The following is a 19,149-nucleotide window of genomic DNA, read 5'->3' on the forward strand; positions in this document are numbered from 1 at the left end:
AAGGTCCGAAAGTCCGAACCACACAAAAAAAAGTTTTCACACTAGAAACGAACCGAACCATGGTTCAGTTTGATCCGGACCGACACCACCTCTTGTTGTCGGACCAAATGTCGGCTGGTTGGTCCGGGGGAGGTTTCACACCTGTAAATTTGTTTCGGATCAAACTCAAAAGTCCAAACGAAGTAGGTGTGAAAGGGCCCTAAGAACACTAACTCAAATCCTGGTGGGCTACGGCGTCCGCAAATTTTTGTAGTTTATTTTCTATGGTTAGCCAGTGGAGGCCCTGAAAGCGAGCCACTTGACTTTTTAACCAATCAGTAGCTTAAATTAAGTACAAGGAAGTGTGTCCTGAAACACACAAAATCCAAAAAGACTTGTGACCTTCCAGACCTGGGCCCCATATCTGTACTGATTAAAACCTGGAACCCTCCCAAATATGGAGCACTGACTGCAGTAAAAAGAGCTGTTGTCAGTTTCACTCTTTGTAAAATGTCCCTGAACCTTGAACCTGTTTATAACAATGACAGAGGTGTGGCTTTTACCTGTATTTGCGCCTTAAACTCAATTGGGCGGTTGATGATCAGCCATTAGGCTGTAGGGCTTGACTGAGATTCAGGCTTCAATTTTCTACCACCACTCGGTACAGTCAGGATGGGGACTATTGATTCCATATTGTTTTTAATCATCTTATGCTGTTATTGTTTCAAGAACACAGGAGGCAACCCCATTGGTGAGTAGGCTCGTGTTTTGCTATTTATGATTTTCAGTTAACAAAAATAAAAATTATGGTAGATTCATGAACACATGAATTGCTGTAGTTTAAAATTAGTTTGAATAACCAACTGAAATGTGTAGAGGTTGCAAAATCTATGTTTTGGTTGTACTTACCCACCTAAGGTTTGGCATATCCAACGGCATTTTTGCAATTCTACAGAAACCTGTAAATGTACTCTATAGAATTAAAGCTAGATGAGGCTTTATTAAGTAGGCTATTTCACTTCAAAGTTATTTTATTTTAATCTAAACAAATTTAGGATTAATTTACTCCAATGACCATTAGCTCTGTATCTGTTTTATATGTAGCCCAACCTTTCTGAGCATGCTAGACCTGAAAAGGGAAAATGAAACCACCGATACACTTTGGACCCAGAACACTCCCAACATCAGTTTGGACTTCGCTCCAGAAGTATGCCCGTGGCATAAACGCTCTATGCAGTTGTTTAGGGCCACAACCGCTAGGGGGGGCCACAACCGCGAGGGGGGGCCACACGACCATGAGGGGGGGCCACAACCGCGAGGGGGGGCCACACGACCACGAGGGGCACAGCCCACAGATTTGTTTGGGGCCACCAAAAGTTTAGGGCTGGCTCTGAGAGTTGTTACACAACAAAGCAATTAATTGTATTACATTTTGATAATCATTTTTAATGACAATAGCATGTTTCCTCTATTCTAGACACATCGGTTCTAAACTGTGATGTGGGGAGCAATAAAGAATTGGGACCTGTGGATGAAGGATACAATGGTAATGTCATCGCTCAATTTCAAGCGTTATTGTTATACTATTAAACCTCATTCATTCCCTTCCGAGTCCAGTGAAGATCCGTCTCACCATTGGCTCTCACTGTATAAACACTGTCATAACAACTGTAGACTAATAATCTATCCAACTGTCGTTCCTTAAAATATTAGTATCAGGCACACTATACCACTGACTGTATGGCATTGTGTGTTTTCCCCTATCACTAAAACTACCGAAGTACATTAGAATAGCACTTAATGTGATATCATGATCTAAACCGCGTAAAAATTGCAGGTGAATGGACGTCCTGAATGCTAACGATCGTTTTAAACGGTTGAAATGTTGAAGTGACGAGGAAGCAGGCCTAACTGTTTTCTGATATTCCGGGCACAGGAGCTGTGGAAGAATTTACCGGAGTCCTGGCGGAGCACAACGTGCAACTAGTCGACTATTTGTTTCCTTCACATATACAGTTCTTGGAACTGATGGTTTTCCCAGAGAACTCAACGGCTACCGTGTACTCTAAATCCAAGTTAGATGCAGACGCCTTAAATGAGGTAAACGTGGCTCGTGGAAAGGCCATTATACTAGGGTAAAACACTGGTTCTCAATGCGTGATGTGCCTCACTGACCGGAATCAAACTTGACTTTGACACTTCTATCGGGAACGATTTAGCTGACAGGAAAAAATAACTGAAGTAGATGATCACCCAACAGCGACAGTTCGGATTGGCGAAATGACGAACAGTTGTGTGGTCGTGACTACTGTTTTAGGTTCCATGGGCTATTAGAAGAACGTATGGAAACAGAAATGACCGGATAAAAGTTGTGAACAGAAATGCGTTGGCATCGACTGATCTTCCTGTGATACTACAAGCATTGTTTCTCCGGAATATTTTTTCCATTGAGTTCAACAGGAAAATTAATCAGGAGAAACAATGCTTGTAGTAGGCCTATCTATTGCATATCTGGCAACAGCACGGTGGTTTGAGGCTCATTTGATACCTTGGAGCCTTGATGACTTAAAGCCATGTTGCCAACAAATGTGTTCCATGCTGTATCAGCATAATTTACAGCTGAATCTAGTCCCACCCGCCAATTCCCATAGAGATCTATTCAAATGAAAAAAGTTTTTGTATCGCTTGAAGGACAACCTTAAAATAAGATACCAGACTCTGACGATGTTGACATCAGGAAGTCATGGGATGCAAATGATATGCAACCAAATAAAAAACATGACTCTTTTATTTGACATTATGTGAATTTGTCTACCGTATAAGTGAATTCCCCTGTTTCTAGCTTTTCCCCAAACAGTTCACTGCAGCAAAAGTAAATGAGCAAATGGTGGCACAGGAGGTCTCAGGAGTGCATTTGTTTAATCCTTGCTCATTTTCTGACTAATGATTTGTTGTTAAGTCATTAAAAGCTTAATGTTTTGCCATTTTGGGCTTGGCCCATTTTTGCCCAGGAATGTATATACATATATATATATGTATGTGTGTGTGTAAGATCACTAGAACCTCTACGAATCTCCAAAATGCTTTCTTTGAAGATTTAAGTGAAATTTAAGATTTTGTGGATTTTTAAAGTTTAGGGTTAGGCTACTTTCATGACAACTTTGTTGAATGGGAAACAAAAGTGTTTTGTCACTACCTAAAAGCAATAAATCCAATAGCCTTACATAGGCCTGTATTTCACTTGCGCAATGTAAAGCATTCATGTGTCTTTGTTTCAATCTAGACCCGGGGTAGACTGTATTATTCTCTCAGATGCTCAAACAGCGTAAGTATGGCAATTTGTACACCGGGTATTACGATATTTAGATTTATTATCATTTAGATGTGTTTATTTTGTAATTTCTTTTTTTTCTCCTGAAAATCTACCTTCAGATCGAAAACACAAGGATTCTCTTGATTACCGACTTGAATGACAACCCTCCTGTTTTCAATCCCACGGCATTCAGCGCAACGGTATCTGAGGTAGGATAAACATGCTAATGTCAAAATATGGAACCTGTACGTGTAGAATCCCAAGCAGGGGGAAGTATTTTATCCTCTCAGAACATCAAATGGCTAGCTGCAATGCTGTAAACTCGATGATTATACATTGCATAGCCTACAGCTGCACGTAACTTCATCGTTTCAATCGCACCAGTACTGTTCGCTAATGACGCCTGACTTTTGTCCTACATCTTACAATTGTCCCACGTTAGCCTACACTCTAATAATAAATTTACATTTAAAAAAACGGACACATATATGGAATTGTCTCCTGCTTCGTTTTGTAGCCCACATTAAGTGCTCTCCTGCTAGCCCTTCAGTGTTTGAACTGTTCGGACCTGGTAATTTTATATTTGGATTGAATTTGATTGGACATGTCCGTTTTACATGACCTTGTATCTCTAATTAGAGTCTGGCTGTGAACTCGGCAGTAATCCAGGTACACGCCACAGATGCAGACGCCACACCGGCAAACAACAGGATTACATATTCCATAATGGTACGTTGCATTTACTTAGACTGTATTTTATCTCAAACGCAAAGGATAAAATACGAGGCATTATTAAACTAGAAACTACGACTGGACAACATAATGAAAAAGAGGGAAGTCACTGCTTTATACGTGTGCGGGGTGGTTTATACGCAACTTACAAAATTGTGTCCATTCAATTTTTCTTGCTCCCAACAGCCCCCCGTCCCCAGTGAGTTTGAGATTACATTTGACGGAACGATCGTTTTGAAAAAACGCCTTAACTACAACGTAGCCACTGGCTACAGTTTCATGGTGGAAGCCCGGGTATGTAACATCACAGCCCCTGTTCTGATATGTTCTGAGTAAGGACCCACACGCAGACCAGGGAAATCCAAAAAACGTTGTCTTTAATCAGTTCGAGGTTCGAAGCCAGGTAATCAGAGAGAGGACGGTGCCGAATCGAGTTTCCAAAAGAACAGTGAAAAGACAGGCAAAAAATCAAAAACCAGGAGATCAGAATGGCGAAGGTACAAAGGGACAGGCAAAAGAGAAGTCAAGGCAAAGCGAAGGTAAAACCAGAAGCAAACAAAACCAAAAGGGGCAGGCAAACTCGAAGTCGGGCAAAGGGGTGTCGCAGGAATCTCGATAGACAAAGGCTTACTAACAATCGGCACAATGAATTCGATCAACATTCTGACTCTGAGCTGGTGGAAAAGACTGACATTTATACACTGGGGAAGGTAACAATCAAGGAGGGGTTAAGTGAGTGAGGGAGGAGTAACAAACAACATCCAGGTGAAGAACATTAGGAAAACTAATTCAATGACAGGGGACTGACAAAACGCGGACTGGAATCACATAGACAACAATGATAATAGACGGCCTGGGTGAAGCAGGTAAAACACGTGCAGAGAGAGAGAGGTGCAGTTAGAGCAAGAGACAGGTGCAGGCAATTGCAGAACTCGGCGTTAGAGCAGGCTAGAAAGAAAAGGGGCGGAGCTACAGCGCAGTATGGAAAAGGGGAGACTGGTTAATGTATTAGTATAGTGATCTAAACTATCAAAAACCCAAAACTAGTGTGTGTTAGTCCATTAGTAATATTCACATGTTAGTATATTAGTGAGGTTAGTACTTTACAATCTATAAATTAGTAGGGATTAGTAGAAATTAGTAAAACTAGAAATAAGCAGGAAGTAAGTAAAGCGAGACTGGAAAGAAGGGGGGAAACCACGAAAACCCGGAACCACCCGAATAGTGAAATCACACAAGTACAGGGGAGTGAAGCAGCTCAGGGAACAGACACAGAGACAGTACTGGGGAGACAAGTGACCGGGAATACAGACTACAACATGTTCTTCGCAAGAGAAATGCTGTTACTACTATTACTAATAATAATAATTATAATTTAACTTTTTTTTAAATGTAAAAAAATACAACGGCATGTGTATACCCACACTTTTTTTGAACATTTATTTTTTATAGGATAACGGGGGTCTTGCAGACACAGCACCTGTCACTATTACAGTGGAAGACTTCGACAACATGAATCCCTATTTTAATCAAATTCTTTATCATGCCGTCATTCGGGAACACGAGGTAAGCATCACGCCCATATATATATATATATATATATATAAACATTTTCTCACTGCATTCAAAAGTTTTTTAAATATTAATTCCGGTCTCAAAGAACCGTGATTTATTCTGCTACTCCTCTTTAAGGCTGGAGAGTTTCTGAGCATCCAGCCTGAAGCAATAGAGGCCAGAGATGGGGACACTGGGATAAACCAGCCCATAATCTATAGCATCAGTGCAGGTATTTAACAGCCTTCCTCCTAGTATTAGTTAATTACACCAGTTATCTTGGGGGGGGGGGGGTATTTTTCATGCATGTGTGTGTGCACGTACGTATGTGCACATGTGCCTGTGTGTGTTCACGTGCATACGTGTGTGTGCGTGCATGCATGTGTGTGCACATATGTTGATTTATGTGTATTTGCGTGTGAATCCCAGTCTCCCCAAGTGACTACACAAGCTCCTTCACCATTGACGCTGTCAGTGGCATCATCACCGTGGTGAACAGTCTGGACAGGGAGGAGGTTTCCATGGTGACTGTGAACATCAAGGTATTTCCCAGTCATCATACTACCAATGTAACTTAGGCTGTCAGAGCAAGAGACTAAATGTACTGAATGGGCTCTGCAGAAGAGCATCAGGGCCAACACGTGTTACAGGAATTTTAAGCGTGGCACATGCACTTTTGATACTTAAATATTAATGAATGGCAGAAGTTTACACGTGGTACGTTAACTTTGTGTGACAGGCAGCTCAGAGCGATGACAGCCTCAAGACGGCACAAGCGGTGGTGTCTGTGACGGTCGAGGACGTGAACGACAACGTGCCGGAGTTTGACCAAAGCAGATATTCCGCCATCATCCTGGAGAACACCCCCGACGGCTCCTTTGTGCTGAGAGCCGGAGTCACGGACCGAGACGAAGTACGCCTGTAGTAAAACTGACCTTTGTCCCTTTGAAGTGTAGGCTTTTTTTGGAATGTTGTTTTGATCAAAATTCCAAGTCAGTGTTCTAGAACTCCACTCTGCTTTCAGTTACTGGCAGTGATTGTGACATCAGCATTAGAATGTTCAGTTAAGCGCATTCTAATCACACATTTGTGATCTTGCACCCTAAAAGGGTTAAACACCATTGTTTGAAGACACAGTGCACCATTCCTCTCTGATCATTCAGGGTCTTCATATCTTTACATTTGCATTCGTGAGAATTTTCAGCCTAATTTATCGCAGCTGAGTTTCTCTACCTCTGCTCCACAGGGGGGGTTCGACGGAACGCTCAGGATCATTCCGGATTCTGCGCCGTTCTCTATAAGCCCCAACGGAACTGTGCAGGTGAAGAATTCCACTGACCTGGACAGAGAGGAGACTCCCAGATTCTCCTTACAGGTCAGAGCAGCAAGCCTCAGGGCGAGACACGTGGTGCCACAGTGATCTCTTTTAGTACGATCCACTGTGGCCACCCAGTTTCCCCACCAAATACCTCTTGTGTCGAAAAGACAATTGGACCCATGGAAACTTTGAGGCTGATAAAAACACTTTCTCTCCAATGTCATCTTTTCCATTAAGATCAAAGCAGATCAAAGATTTGATAGAGTACATGTAACTCCTTTCAGACACCTAACACTCATAAATCAGAATGTAATACTGTGTGTATAAAAAATTGGTCACTTGTGGGAGTAAGCTTACGTTTGAACTGCTTCACCTCAGTTAATCTCTTTTAATCGTATGGCTGCAGGTGGTGGCAGTTGACTCCCCCACCAATGGACTGAGTGCTACAGCCCAGCTCAACATCACCGTCCTGGACGTCAATGACAACAACCCCCAGTTCCTGCCCCTCCCGGACCCCATCCTCATCCCTGAGGGGAACTACTCCGCCCAGAACCCGCGGGACGTCTGCCGAATTTCTGCCACCGACCTCGACCAGGGCGACAACGGCAAGGTCACCCTGTCCCTGTCCAATCCCAGCGCCCTGTTCCAGTTCAGGGAGGTGAGTGACGATCAGCCCCTCCCCTAAATCTGCTAGTCATATTTACGTACCATAAACAAGCACGAATCCGTAATAGCTGTGATCGCACACTCATACATGTGTGCATGCATCCACGCACACACCCTCACGCAAACACGTGACCTCTTCTTTGGCTCGTGACCAACCTTTCCACAAAATCTTGTGCAAATCTGTGAATCCATTCGGGAGTTATGCGCCTTTTTGTGATATGCCACGCCCATCGCCACGTCCCCTCTTGGTCAATCAGCCTGAAAGTTACTCAGCCCTACCTTCGGTCTTGACCAACCTCCATGCCAAATTTCAGCCTCCTGGGGCGAAAACTGTGGCCGCTACGGGGTGGGACACTTTTGTGGACCAATCGACTAACCAACTGACTGACAGACAGAGCTATAGAGCTGCAGTCGCAGGCAGCTAATAAAAATAAGGGATGCACCAATACTACTTTTTCACTCCTGATCCCAATACCGAGTACAGAACTTTCAGTATCATCAAAACCCCAAATGAGGGAATATCTTTTGAAAGAATGGTGTTCCATCTCTCCAGTAGTTTCTGGGACTTGTACAGTCTATGCCCAGGTGCCTTGAAGCTGTTCGGGCGGCTCCTGGTGGTGCAACACTTTACCAAGATACTTTATGTTGTTTGCTCAGGTCTGTGTTATGGATGGTATTCAATTGTTCTCTGCTCAGAAGTAATGCTGGGTTTAAGAAGGCCAATATCTTTTTCTAACCATGTCTGTTTGCCCCCATGTAGGACAGGACGCTCCTTGCTGTGGGCCCCCTGGACCGGGAAGCGAAGGACGCCTATGAGCTGGAAATAATAGCTTCTGATCACGGCACGCCACAGAGAATGGTACTGCTACAGCGCCCCCTGCTGAGATAATCTATTGCATCTTAACCTCTTTGTGAAAGCCCCCTAGTGGCTAGGACACAGGCATCCTTAGATTGCTCAACTCAGACATTTGTTGTGCCTGCAACCAGTCTACCAGTGGAGACAACAAACTCTATGTTCTAGCTTTATTAGTACACAATGCACTACAACAATGCTAAATACAGAGTTTCTAAGTGCCACCATTGTGGCGTATGTTGTCCATTTAACAAGCACCCCTTCCCTGCAGTCTTATTTGCAACTATACCCCCCAAGCATGACACACTGAACAATAGCGTCTATCTGGGAGTTCATACAAATATTCTATCAAATTTGCATTCCATAATAGCTACAAAATAATGCTAAAAATGTATGTATATATTATTATTATTATTATTAATATTATTATTATTATAATTATTAATAACAATAGTCTCACTGAAGGTTTTTATTTCTCCCCACCAGAACGTTACTCACATCACGGTCACCATCACAGACGTTAACGATAACGACCCAGAGTTCAGCCAGACCACCTACTCCCGGGACATCCTGGTGAAGGATGCCAAAGAGGGGGACCTGGTGCTTACACTGTCCGCTACGGACAAGGACGCCGGAAATAACTCTCTCATCACATACAGGTGACTGTTACATCATCACATACAGGTGACTGTTACGTCATCACATACAGGTGACTGGCCCAGCTCTACGCTTGGCAACATTCCCTCACTTTGAATACAGCACACATTATGTGGGCTGAGGGGGATGGTAATTTATTCATATTTATTCATAATCATATTTGCGACTCACATTAAAGATGTATTCGGCAAATCTATCTAGTATGGTATTCACAAGAGTGTTACCTAACCGTTTGAGGCCTTCAGTAAGCTTTGTTTTTCAGCTTACATCACAGTAGTTAATGGATGGCAGGTCAAATTCACAAGAGGTGGGGAAATATGGGACAGGGTGAACCCCCCGTACAGGACGAGGGGCCATAGTGTAGTGGGATTTTTGGCAACCGGACTGTAACTGTGAAAGTTGTGGGTATGACTTTTAGCGAAGGTACTTAAAAGCATATCTGACTGAAAGTGTAACGTCCCAAATTATACGGGACAGTTGGCATCCCAGGCTCTGTGTGCTGAGGTTCTCGCTCTCTGGCTGCTCAGTTTCCCTGCAGGCTCTCCTCTCCTGAAGCTCAACAGTGAGACGGGTGAGATCACCGTGACCTCTGACCTTTTGGAGATCACAAAGGACACCACGCTTAAGCTCAGTGCCCTGGCACAGGACCACGGGGAGCCCCAGCGCACCTCCACAGGTAAAAAAGGATCCCACACCGAACTTTGATAAGAAGCAATGCCGTCCGTTCTGTAGTGATATAGCAGAGGGCCGCAGCGTCTGCTGTTTTTCAGTGTGTTTCAGCATTTAAATTAAGGTCCAAGAGGACTATTGATTCATACCTGTCAACCAGAAAAAACCTATAACACTGCAGCCCTTCAGAACTGCATTTATATTTTGATATTTAAAGCAACGTTTTGCAGAAATGTCTATTTTTGGCATAAAAAATGTAATATGTAATAAATGTAATATCAATATAAAACAAAAGTGAAAAAATAATTAGCATTTGTGTTAAGTAATAATCATTACACTTTCTTATATGTATTAATTCCTGTCTACATAATTAAGAAGTCTTTTTTCTTTCTTTCTTTTACTTTGTCCTATATTTTTCTACATAAAATGATAATATTCATGCACCATTTACTTTTTGTTTTTGGCTTTTATACTTTATCTGAAGAACATTTTCAGCTTACAAAAATGGCAAGTTACTCACACATACAAAGCACTGTCTATGAGTCATTAATTCAACCTTGCAAAATCTAGGCCTGCCATTATTGATATCCGAATTAGGCGAAGTTACAAGAAACAATATTGGCTATCTAAGCTCAGACAAATTAAACAAGCTGTATTCCAAAGCAATGCTACCATAAATATTTCCTTAATTATTTCTTGGCCATGTGTTTTTTCATCTTACCATCTGAAGAGAATGTGGTTGAAAATCGATAAACGTGCCGTCATGAAAACCACAACCTATGATTTCCCCTTCATGACTTTTCCTAAACATATGTAGTGAACATTGTGATATAATTTGAATATCAATATTGCATTAGGAAATATAGTTGCATCACTTACTTAAATGACCTTGAATTTATCTTGCCTGTATGCTTTTGATGATTTAGATTGCTGCATGTATACAAGCCTCAGGCTGGTTGAAGCCTGCAATAGTAGTCTGAGGTTCAGGGCCTACCTTGCAGTCATGTAGCTTTAAGCAGTGTTTCCATTATTCGTGCCCATCCTGTGCATACATGTGTCTGTTCTTCCTTTGCAGCCACTGTCCTGGTCTACCTTTTCAGACCAGGCATGGACTTCGAGAGCTCCGTCTACAATTTCACCGTAGCGGAGAACGAGCCGAAGGGCACGCGGGTGGGCGTGGTCAAGGCCTTCATGGGCAACTCCTCAGTCCAGGTCACCTACACACTGAGGTCGCACGGGGATGTGTTCTCTGTGGATGAGCAGGGCGTGGTCAGCACGCTCCGCCCCCTGGATAAGGAGACGCAGGAGTGGTACACCATGGCAGTGGAGGCCATCGACTCCAGGACTCCGCCCAACACTGCCGTCGCCATGGTAACGCAGACCACTCTCCGGCCTTGCCTGCGTTACTTTACTGCTATTTAGCACACACTCTTATCCAGAGAGATTTACAAACGGTCTTGAGGGACTCAACCAGATATTAGGATGTCCTCTCTACACTCTGCAATACGCGAACACACAACATCACCTGTGGGTTCTCAGGCAAAATGTCATTTTTTCTTATCCCTAATATCAGATATCTAGGAGTAAATTACAGCTACAGCCTCTGAAGCTGGCGGTATACTCAGTAAGAAGAAAGAACTTCAGGATTGAGAACCACCGGTGAACATGTCCACGAACACCGTTGTCGGTATACTCTGTGAGAACACCGCACCGTTTAAAGTCACTCCACGCCGCTGGGGCGTGCAGAATAAGTACAAGGCAGCTATTAACCGGGGCTGGAATCTCGCCCAGACCTCCGTCTCACGGCTACGCCATGGATGAGAAGGGCTAAGCGAGATCACAACACAAAACAACAATGGCGGCGGTGATAGAAGCACAAATGCGACAGAGACAGAGAGAGGAGATTAAAGTGGCTTTAGTTTATCTAGCTATGCAAAAGAATAAAAAAAGGCGAAGGAGTACATTCACTCTCTAAATCAGAGTAGGACGGAGAATGGAGAGTTTTGTCTGTACATTCGGCAAATACGGAGTTTAGACGAGGAGGTCCACTTCTTATTTCCGAATGTGGCTAGGCGTTTTGATGACTTGCTGAAACAAGTAGCACCATTCATCAAACATGCTGGAACTCACAGAAATCCCATCTCTACAGAAGAGAGACTGCCGTCGACTCTCCGTACATTAGCATGTGGAGCCAACCATGTGATATTTGGACCAATAGCTGAGAGTGGGAGGTCGGAGAACAAGAAAGACATTTTCTAAAAGTTATTCCTGGAGGCCGTCGCACACTGTGAGAACACTCAACACCGCGCATTTTTGTTCTTCAGTTGTTCTCATTGCCTCTTTTTGCTCAAAAAGTTCTACTTCTTACTAAGTATACCGCCTACTTGAGTGTGTTACATTTGAGGAAAAATGGGAGTCCTTCCTTAGGAGCTGCCCAGGCCACGAGGAACTACTGGAGCCCATAAATGGCCTTAGTACAAAACAATTTATAATACTGTATTCCCTTGCCCTTGGGTATAATCTGAGTTTTTGAGTTTTTTTTGCCACTCTGATGAAATATCTCTACAAACACCCATGTGGTCATGGACCCCGATGCATTCTGGTACAAAAGTGGAGAGACTGGGAAAGTCCCCTTTTCCTTGCATGGCTTTCCAAGACACCATTGACACTATGATGGAAGCCAGTGAACCACCAAGGGCCAGGTTCTTGTTGCATCCCCTGGAGAACAACACTCAGCCAGGACAGACCCCAGAATGTGGAGTCAACCCCCATAGAGTCAGCTACTGCAGACCACTCCACCCAGAACCAGGACAAAGGGCAAGATGCCACAAGCACTTCCCCAAGGTGTAAAAGCCCTCCTGATGTTTTCCCACTGTATGGAGAGAACACAGGTCAAAACAATTAAATTAAAACTTCCAATCACAATTTTAAATTATATGTCACCGATTGCAATCAAACAAAATCAAAAGGAACATGATCTTTGTGCGTTCTTCAATCACTCTGGGTCTCCAAGACATCCCAGGTTTGTATAAATTTAGAAGACCTCCAGAATGACTGTAATTGCCCAAGGATGTTCCTTTGATGTTTGTGGAGGGGAGGCAGACAGAGAACAGACCTATGGTCAAAAAAGAACAAGCTACTCAATCACAAGTGACACTGCTTGGACTATGAGCAAGTTTGCCAGATCAAATTATACTGTCCTTCTCTCAAAGAGCATAACTAAAAACTAGATATCTGACAACTCTGACAAAATCCTTGACTGGACACGGAACACCTACCTGACAATACAGAAAATTACTTTCTCATAGTGTATATCATGCAACGATAAATGGACACCTTGTTTTCCAGGTGTCGGTCCAGGTGGAAGACGTTAACGAGGCGCCTGAGTTTACCAGCTCAAGCTACTCCGCCAAGATCTTCAGCATTGTTCCATACAAATACCCCATTGTGCAAGTGGAGGTACAGTACGACATCACACAAGCAGCAGTAGTGGAAGAACAGCACATGAACAGCAATGGTGTTGACATCAGCACATGAACAGCAACAGAGTTGAGAACAGCACATGAACAGCAGTAGCGTTGAGATCAGCATTTGAGTTTTTATACAGGGAGATCAGGGTACAAGTAACAATAGTCTTGGCAGCACGTGAGCAGCTACAGTGAGACAACAGCAAGTGAGCAGCAATAGTGGATGAGCAGCACATTAGCACCTGTAGTGCAAGTGCCTGGCCTCGTGTCCCTAAACGCCCCCTCACCCCCTCACCCTTCGCCCTCTGTCCCAGGCCACAGACCAGGACGCTGGGCAGACCGGGCAGCTGGTATACAGCCTGGCGGAAAACAGCTTGCTGTTCGATGTGGAGCCCTCCTCTGGACTGGTGTACGTGGTGTCTGTGGAGGGCCAGGCGGGAGAGAGGTCCCTCAAAGTGAAAACCACAGACCCCCAGGGCCTTAGTGCCACTGCAGACGTAAAGGTAAGCAGAGGTCTCCTACATATTACCGGTGGTTTGTGGCCCTCTAACAGAATCATGGTTCTAATTGTAACTGGTATAACCTCCAGAACCAAAGTGTTAGCAATGGCTATCAGCAAGAGATTAGTTGGTATAAATCGCAATATCTTTATCGTTTGCAGCCACTGAGGAGTGCAAACCAAGAACCGCCAAGTTTCTGAAATAGCTGAATCACAAGCTGCTTAATTTGACTTATAAAATGACAAATGACAATTTGAGCATAGTGTACTGGACTAATTAAAGCTACAAATACATTTCTGTATGTGTCCAAAATGAACGGAGTCATATGTTTTGCAAAGTCATCACAGCTGCGAATGTAACTGGCAAAAGTCCTCACCTGTGTCTGACACAACTAGGTGATGATCCAGGAGAGCAAAACCAATGGCGCTGTGGTCATCTCTCTAAACCGACCTTTCAGTATGGTAAACGAGAACGTCCATGACATGGAGAGGTAAGATGATCACAAAAGCAAACGTCAGTATTATAAAATCTGTCCCCACTGCAGTAAGGTACTTTAATGAAGCACTGAGCACTTCACACTTATATGGTAGCGAAATGGCAAGCATTGTTGGGCTCAATTGCCTGTTCTCATCATTATGTTACAGTATGTTATGTTATGTCATGTTCTGTTATGTATTTATCTATATATGCTTAAAATGCACAGGAAAAACACTGATAGGATAATGAGCTAAGAGCAATATCCATTTGCATATATATATATGTGTATATTCATCTTCTATTGTGAAGCTAACTGCCTGTTTGCTTTTCTTGGCACACCCCAGGTCCTTGGGGCTGGCACTGAACTGGACAGTGACAGTCATCAGCATCGTGAGTGCAAACAGCGCTGTGGGTGGAGTCAGGAATTCCAGGGACAACGTCAAGACATACGTCACCTTCTTCGCCGTCGGCAATGCCGGCACAATTGTTCCTGCTAAAGACGTCGGAAGGTAGAACTGAACCGCCAACTTTGGTTAGCCTGGGCTAGCCTAGCCTGGACTGGGCTACTGCAGGCTGTTACAAAGCTGTTAATGAGCAGCGGGAATGTGATGTCACCAGGCACTGCTCCTTGTCGTCCACAGGAAGCTGGAGAGCGAGAGGGAACCTGTGATGGCCGAGCTGACGAAGGTGTTTGGAGAGGGCTTGGAATACACCGTGGAGACAGAGCCTGGTGTTCAAGATTCCTCCCAACAGACGGCCATTATCGTTCTAAGCGTGCTCTTGGCAGTCTCGGTACTGCTGCTGGTCTTGTAAGCAAGTTTATTTTGTGCTAATTTGCATTTATTTTGTGCACCGAGCAGCTGCAACACAAACATAAAGTCCAATGCATGGATGAGGCCAAGCATGAAATCCAGACCGTGTCAGTGCTGACTGTGGCTGGTAGCCCCACAGAGTGATGCATAATTGGAAATTGCATAGCCCAGGGTACGGGAGGGTTCAGTCGGTTAGGGGTCCACTTTTCATCCCTCTCTAGGGACCCTCACTGGTCGATTGGGCGCACACAGACTACATAGCAAAGCCACATGTCAGACGTCCTCCTTCAACTCAACTCTGCATGAGCTTGCCCCATGTAGGCCCCATGTAGGATGTCAAATTTACATTAAAGTCAGACAAAACTGTGGCCACTAAGTTTCAGATCTCAGCCAAACCCCTAAATTAACAGCTGACGCATTGGTTGCCTATGTACATTTTGTCATTAATTTATTTGAACTTTTTAGCAGATCAACACCAGTAATGGATTTTCCTCATTTCATTCCAGGGTTCTCAAACGGTCAACTTCGATGATGGTAGGAATGCAAAATCTTTCTATTTTTTTTTTACCATTAACTGAGCCTTATTAGTCGGTTAATAACGGTTAACCAGTAGGCTAAGCCTAAAATCCATAAAAACAGCAGATTGACATAAGCATATAGCCCATAGGAATCTGCAACAAAATAAAATAATTTAAATACAAGGAAGGGTTTATTAAGACATGGCACTATGACATTTTGGATTACAGATCATAGCAGTGCTAAACACGTTGGTTAGATGAGAAAACAGAGTGCCAAGTTACTTGAAATAAGTTAGGAAACATTGTGTATAATTGTTTTGGAATGCAGCTTGCTTAATTTGTGGGAGTTCAGATAGCCAATATTGCTTCTCGTAACTTGATGGCTGGCCCAGATTTTGCAAGTTTGAATTAATGACTTAAAGACAGTGCATTGTCTTTATCCCACGCAAAAAAATATTAAACTTCCAAGTATGCTTTTTTATAATGTACTCATTATACTTTTATTACGTGTTAATTATGTGTTAAATTGGTCACACTTTAAGTCTACTGAATCCATTAAAGTTGTACTTTTGTACAACTTCTGTACAACTTACAGTAAGTGTACATAGTTGTACTTAAGTGTACTAAATTGGGAGACTTTTTACAAACATAAAGTATATAACAAAGTATTGTAATTGAATAGGTGAGTTGTAAGTATTGTCAATACACTTTTGGTACAATTTTGGATTATCACTGCTGTGTTCGAAATATAATTTAGCATTCTAAGTTATTTGATTCTGGACAGTGCGCCAATTCCATCTCAGAGCACACATGCCCAGGATTTTAAGGGGCCCAGATGTTGGCAATAAAGATCAGTTGAATAAATTAAGAGGAGTCTTAAACAGTGCTATGCTTTCATCTGTGACAAAAGATTGACTTCATAGTCATTTCTCTTCTTTTGTTTAGACGCTGGTTAACTTCAGAAAAAATAGGCAAACCGACCACCAGATGAGCAATATCAATGCAACCTCAAAATGCTACGATGAAACAACAAGCCCGACCCAGAACACTGTGGACTCATCGCTGCAAGCGAATGTTCAGGAAAGTGCTATATAAATGCAGTGATTTATTCATCGTGTTAAAACTGTCTTTCATACGGTGAATCAGCTGTTACACATGTTATACATGCTTAATATATAGCTGTAGGCGTAATCAACATGAAACGCGCATACAGTGCCTTCGGAAAGTATTCAGACAGCCCGCTTGGAGTTTGCCAAAATGCACCTAAAGGATTCTCAGACCACGTCTGGAGGAAACCAGGCACCGCTCATCACCTGACCATTACCATCCCTACGGTGAAGCATGGTGGTGGCAGCTTCATGCTGTGGGGATGTTTTTCAGCGGCAGGAACTGGGAGACTAGTTAGGATTGAGGGAAAGATGAACGGACCTCAGACCACAGCGAAGGTTCACCTTCCAACAGGACGACGACCATAAGCACACAGCCAAGACAACGCAGGAGTGGCTTCAGGACAGGTCTGCGAACGTCCTTGAGTGGCCCAGCCAGAGCCCAGAATTTAACCCGATCGAACATCTCTGGAGAGACCTGAAAATAGCTGTGCAGCAACGCTCCCCCCATCCAACCTGACAGAGCTTGAGAGGACCTAAGGAGAAGAATCTGAGAAATATGTGCGCTGAAGTCCTTTAGCTAACATTACCTTGATCTCAAACAGAATGCATGCAATGCAATGCAATGCTTGAAAGCCTGTGTGGTGCACGAAAGAAAGCAAAAGATTTTGTCAATATTATTTTTATATTATTTTATTATTTTATTTTTTTTAATTAAAAATAAAACGTACAATGTGCTAACTGACTATGTATAGCCTACAATGTAGAGTAATATAATAAACGGCGTGTCATCTAAATACAATATTGGCTCATTTTCATTACTTACACAAAAACAAGAACATGATGTTATTGGAGATAAGACTATTATTAATGATAATAGTAATAGTAGTAATATCAAAATAAAAATATAATCAAAACCTAGGTCTCCTGGACGAAATGCTCAACTCACACATCGGTTCGGTGCAGTGAACTTTAAAGACCCTGCTGGCTCAACCCCCCTCCTTGTGGCTGTCACCGCCTCATGCTTGTTAATGCACTGGTGTGCCCGTGTAGGCTGGCACATGCATGGTGAAATTATTACAGTACATTAATGCCATTTAGCAGACGCTCTTATACAGAGCAACTCACACAACATCCTACATCGCATCCATTTATACAGCTGGATATATACTGAAGCAAATAAGTGCCTTGCTCAAGGGTACAACGGCGGTGTTCTACCTGGGAATCGAACCTGTGACCTTTAGGTTACAAAACCAACTCCTTACCCATTATACTACACTGCCCTTATCGAAACATGCAGGCCTAAAACGAATGATAGAGATCTTGAAGTTATGTTTGTAGATCAAAAACCGTGCCTGTAACATGTTTATGAAAATTCAATAAGATTACATGGAGCATTTCAGCTTTATGGTTACATAAAACTAGCAATTCCAGACCACCTAACTTGAAGAAGACATAATTATGTATGAAATTCCATATTGATGTTGGCTTATGTAGGAACTGCTTCATCCAGCTAAATTTTAAAGTATTATTTAGGGTTGTAAAATCTAAAAAGTTGAGACCACCTAAATCATATGTATTCATTATTACAGGTTTTTTTAACACAATGAGTTCTATTCCTTAAACTCAATTGAAGAGTATATATCATCTATCATTTTAGAAAACTGTTTGTTGACATGCAAAGAGATGACTGCATATGTGAGTCTAGAAATACCTTCTGCTTTTGTTAGCAATATCCTTCCTTTCATGAATAAATATCTTTGCAATCAGTGGTTTGATTTGTGTATGGCTTTATTTATAAATGGATAAAAGTTGTCTTAGTACTTCATCTTAGTACTTCATCTTTGACAATATTGATTCCTAAATGATCCGTTTCTTAACAGGTATATTATGAATTCAGGGTGCCTCACAACCTTTAAGTAGAAATAGCTCACATTTACTTATATTTAAAAAGAGGCCTGATGCTTTAAACTTTTTTCATTACATGATATCAGTTGCAATGGGAAATTGGTTATCATCCTTTGGAAATAAACAAGCATGTAATCCCACGGCGCAACTCACTTCTGCAGACACATTTTAGCTGGCACCGCCTACGCATGCGTCCCACAAAACGTCCCTGAAAGGTCGTCCGTAAGTAAGTGAGTGAGAGTGACCACAATTCAGGTCATCCATGAGTGAGTGAGTGACCACAATTCAGGTCGTCCATGAGTGAGTGACCAGTGACCACAATTCAGGTCGTCCATGAGTGAGTGAGTGAGTGACCACAATTCAGGTCGTCCATGAGTGAGTGAGTGAGTGACCACAATTCAGGTCGTCCATGAGTGAGTGAGTGACCACAATTTGCCATGCATAGCCCACGGCGGCAGTTCCTGCACGCCGTGGGAAAAAGTATCGTCCACTAGGTGATTTCAAATTTCTTTACCGGCAGTCTTCTTAAAGTAAGTGGTGAGGAGCCCTGTACATATGAGGATGAGATAAGGAGCAGATACCACGTTCCAGGTCAAATCAAGTAGAAGAGCCAGATCTTA

General features: G+C 42.8%; 1 protein-coding gene across 1 annotated transcript; it reads left to right on the forward strand.

The window, feature by feature from the left end:
- Positions 1-414: 414 nt before the first annotated feature.
- LOC118221308 (cadherin EGF LAG seven-pass G-type receptor 2-like) lies at positions 415-17,323 on the forward strand. Its single transcript, XM_035406262.1, has 24 exons — positions 415-730; positions 1,457-1,525; positions 1,916-2,079; positions 3,263-3,304; positions 3,412-3,501; positions 3,932-4,021; positions 4,211-4,318; positions 5,477-5,590; positions 5,717-5,810; positions 6,008-6,120; positions 6,318-6,491; positions 6,825-6,953; positions 7,303-7,554; positions 8,323-8,421; positions 8,902-9,074; positions 9,600-9,748; positions 10,817-11,112; positions 13,090-13,200; positions 13,523-13,711; positions 14,104-14,198; positions 14,530-14,694; positions 14,827-14,994; positions 15,504-15,531; positions 16,461-17,323. The coding sequence occupies exons 1-24, from the start codon at positions 652-654 to the stop codon at positions 16,608-16,610; spliced, it is 3,141 nt and encodes a 1,046-aa protein (XP_035262153.1). The 5' UTR covers positions 415-651; the 3' UTR covers positions 16,611-17,323.
- The last annotated feature ends 1,826 nt before the right edge of the window (positions 17,324-19,149 follow it).

This window comes from Anguilla anguilla, chromosome 2 (assembly GCF_013347855.1).
Source record: "Anguilla anguilla isolate fAngAng1 chromosome 2, fAngAng1.pri, whole genome shotgun sequence".
Taxonomy (NCBI): domain Eukaryota; kingdom Metazoa; phylum Chordata; class Actinopteri; order Anguilliformes; family Anguillidae; genus Anguilla; species Anguilla anguilla.